At 43.2% G+C, this 3,558-nt stretch overlaps 1 protein-coding gene across 2 annotated transcripts in view; it reads right to left on the bottom strand.

Moving 5' to 3' along the window:
- LOC101858841 (probable glutathione S-transferase 7) overlaps positions 1–3,558 on the bottom strand; it is a gene marked incomplete in the record, with an annotated part of 12,484 nt that overhangs the window by 1,602 nt on the left and 7,324 nt on the right. For both annotated transcript variants that reach the window (XM_005093082.2, XM_013079613.1), the window contains 1 exon segment: positions 372–487. In XM_005093082.2, the coding sequence (XP_005093139.2) occupies positions 372–487 (116 nt within the window).

Here is a 3,558-nt window from a genome sequence, read left to right on the forward strand (position 1 = left end):
TCTATCTATCTATCTATCTATCTATCTATCTATCTATCTATCTATCTATCTATCTTTTTTTAGCTTGCCTTCCACAACATATTAATAACTATGGGTATTTGCGCCGAATTTCATTCATGCTGTTTAAAGCCCAAGTAAGGTTGACAATACAATAATATTAATAAATAAACTTTATTTTTATATAGCACACTTTTGCTAAGAAACTGCTCATGCGTACGCTTTACTACCCCCCCCCCCCCCCCCTTTGGCCATTGACATAAATTACGACGACGTAAGTAATAACACCTACATTTTAAAAAACACACAATCACACACCTTTGGCTGGCGACACGTCAAGTTCTACCCTACCATAATTTGTTTTAAGTACTAACCTGTTTCTCTGCGTCTTTCTCCACCACTGCTTTGCGAATCTCAGAGAAAAAATCTTGCTTCAGATTGAGCCACTGGTCTATCTCCAACGACTCCATGTTCGTCTTCCCGTGAAAACCTGAAGCATCAACATAACGGGTTAGGAATTGTCAAAGGAAAAGACGGTTTGATGTTGGAATGTGTGTGTGTTTCTGTTCATGTTTGTATTATGAGAGAGAGAGAGAGAGAGAGAGAGAGAGAGAGAGAGGGAGAGAGAGAGAAAGAGAGAGAGAGAAAGAGGGAGAGATAGAGAAAGGGGGGGGACAGACAGACAGACAGACAGATAGACAGGCAGACAGACAGACAGACAGACAGACAGACAGACAGACAGACAGTCAGACAGAGAGGGAGGGAGGGAGAGAGGAAGGGAGGAGGAAGACAGATAATAGAGATAGAGAGAGAAAGAGACTGAGACAGAAATAAACAGAGACAGACACAAAAAGAGTGAGAGGGAGACAGAGATACAATATCGTTTCTACACCACCAAAAGTAACCCGTGTGGTTCCTGGGGTCCTGTCCAAGAGCCAGAGGCGCGAAGAATAGGACTACTATATCCGTACCGCGCATGTCGTAGAAAGCGACTAAGGTCTGTTGAGCAAAGGGTTAGCAGCCCTTTCCCGTAAAACAAAACAAAAACAGCTAAAAATATATAAACAGCCGAAACAACACGACTGCAAGTTCTGTAGGATGAAGGAACTTCATCACTGAAGAGAGGAGAGAAAAAAGAGTGTTGATTGATGCAGAAAGGAAGCCACCAAGCCGAGAAACCTCCTGTCGACCAGAAGAACCACCAGACTTGCCACCTGGAATGTTCGTACAATTTACGAGGCAGGGAAGGCACTGCAGGATGCAAGCGAGATGGGGGGCTACCAACTGGACATGTTGGGTCTTTGTGAGACGAGAGGGACAAATGCTGGGGAATGCAAACTTGCATCAGGGGAAACAATTCTCTACTGTTGTCATCCGGAGGAAAACTCACCACATACAAGAGTAGGTATTATGTTATCAACACAGGCCAAGTAGGCTTTGATAGGATGGAAAGCAGAGGGTCCACGACTACTATCAGCCGAATTCGGTTCAGAGAAATTGGACATCAACCTTCATGTTAGCCAGGGATATCCCCCACCAATGATAAGAGCCAGGGTGTGTCTACAAAATGCTACAAAATACTATTGACCAGGTTAGAAGGAAAGTCATCTTGATTGTAATGGGAGACTTCAACGCTAAGGTTGGCAGTAGCAATGTAGACTTTTTTTTGGTAAGTGTTTCACGGCGCTCGCAACTGCTTTAGGTCAAATGAGCGCGCGGGACACATCAAACATTTTCATTTGGTAGGAAATTTTGAATTTTGCCTGGGTGGCGGCCGAAGCCTCTTCTTATCGATTTTAGATCACCAAGGGATCTTTAATGAGCGCAACTTGCACACGCGCTCTCCGAGATTTTTCGCCCTTGTCCGAGAAGGCTAGATGTAGATCTTTGCTACCTGAAGATCAGGGGTGTGGCTGAAAGACAGCAGTAAGAAGGAGCAAAGGAGTAGCAATAGAAAGGCTCCAGAAAGAGTCAGGGGCCCGGAAAAGGGGGGAAAGGAGGTGAGGGGCTGGGGGCAGAAAGAGGAGACGAAAGCGGACGACGGAACATTGCTAGAGGAGAAAGGAGACAATGTTAGAGGGAAAAATATTTCGGTCGCTACCCGGTTTTGAATCCGGGACCTTTGAATGAGAGGCCAACACCTTAACCTCTAGGCAAAGAGAGTCCCCTATGTAGGCTTTGAGGAAATCATGGGGAAACACGGACTTGGAGTCAGAAACGAGAATGGAGAACTATTTGTAGAAATATGTGCTACAAATGGGCTCATCATAGGAGGAACACTGTTCTCCCACAAAATCAGATACACTACGCAACATGGGTGTCTCCAGACCAACAAACTGAAAACCAAATGGACCACATACATGTATGTGTCAACAAGAACTTCAGGAGATCAATAAGGGATGTTAGAGTTTACAGGGGTGCCGACGTAGCTTCTGACCGTCATCTGCTCATTTCAACAATCCGATTAAAACTAAAGCAAAGACAGGGGATTGTCAATCATAGCTGCCGGTACAACGTGTAATTTCTGAGAGAGCCATCGTCAAGAGAAGGGTTTAATGTAGCAGTTAAGAACAGGTTCCAACAGGCGAGGATAGAAGCGTGGAAGAAACATGGGAGGCAATATAAAATAGGCTGGACCACTGTCAGTCAAGAGGTACTGGAGAAACGGAAACGTGAGCACAAGCCGTGGTTATCTGCCACCACTCTGATGAAGATAGAGGACAGGGAAAAGGAAAAGGATCATGTAAACAGGAGCACGACTAGAGCAGCCAAAGCAAAGGCCTCAGAAGAATACTCCAAAGCAATGAAGGATGTAATAGTCAACATACGGAAAAACAAAATAAACTATGTAGATGACCTAACGCGCGAGGCAGAGGAAGCAACAGGGGCAGGAAACATGAGAGGACAGTACGAAACCACAAAGAAACTTGCAGGCAGATGCAGGAACGCAGATGTGCCAGTTAAAGGGGGGGGGGCTACACCTGAAGGCTATCTCACTTATTACCGGACAAAATTTTACCATATTTCACACATATAACAAGCATAGTAAGGAGTCTTAAAATCCGCAATCAAATTGGAGAAAAAAGTTTCATTTCCATGGATACGGCGGCCACATTGGATTTTGCATGCGTGTTTACAAACATTAGATCTAAAACCTGTCTGTTGTTTTTTTCCTAAACGAATTAGAATATTTTTTAGGAATTTTTTCCTGGGGTAGCATTCAAGTTTGCAAAAAATCACTGAAAATCCACACTCCAGACACCACCGAAAAAAAATTATTCTATATATCATAAATTCAACAGACAAATTTTTAGCATTACATCTTTTCTTCATTCAGTGAATATTTCTTGAAGTTTGGACGAAAAATAGTGGAGTTAGTCAAAAAAGTATAGAGAAAAGTCTCGTTTTGAGAAAACTAAAATATTGACTTTATGAGGAAATGGTCTGACAATCATGCCCGGTATGGTATAAAATACGGTTGTTGGTTGTTGTTGTTTTGTTGTTGTTTTGTTGTTTGTTTGTTTTGGGGTTGTTGTTGTTTTTGTTTGGGTTTTTTCGGGG

The sequence above is a fragment of the Aplysia californica genome, unplaced genomic scaffold (assembly GCF_000002075.1).
Source record: "Aplysia californica isolate F4 #8 unplaced genomic scaffold, AplCal3.0 scaffold00057, whole genome shotgun sequence".
Lineage (NCBI taxonomy): Eukaryota > Metazoa > Mollusca > Gastropoda > Aplysiida > Aplysiidae > Aplysia > Aplysia californica.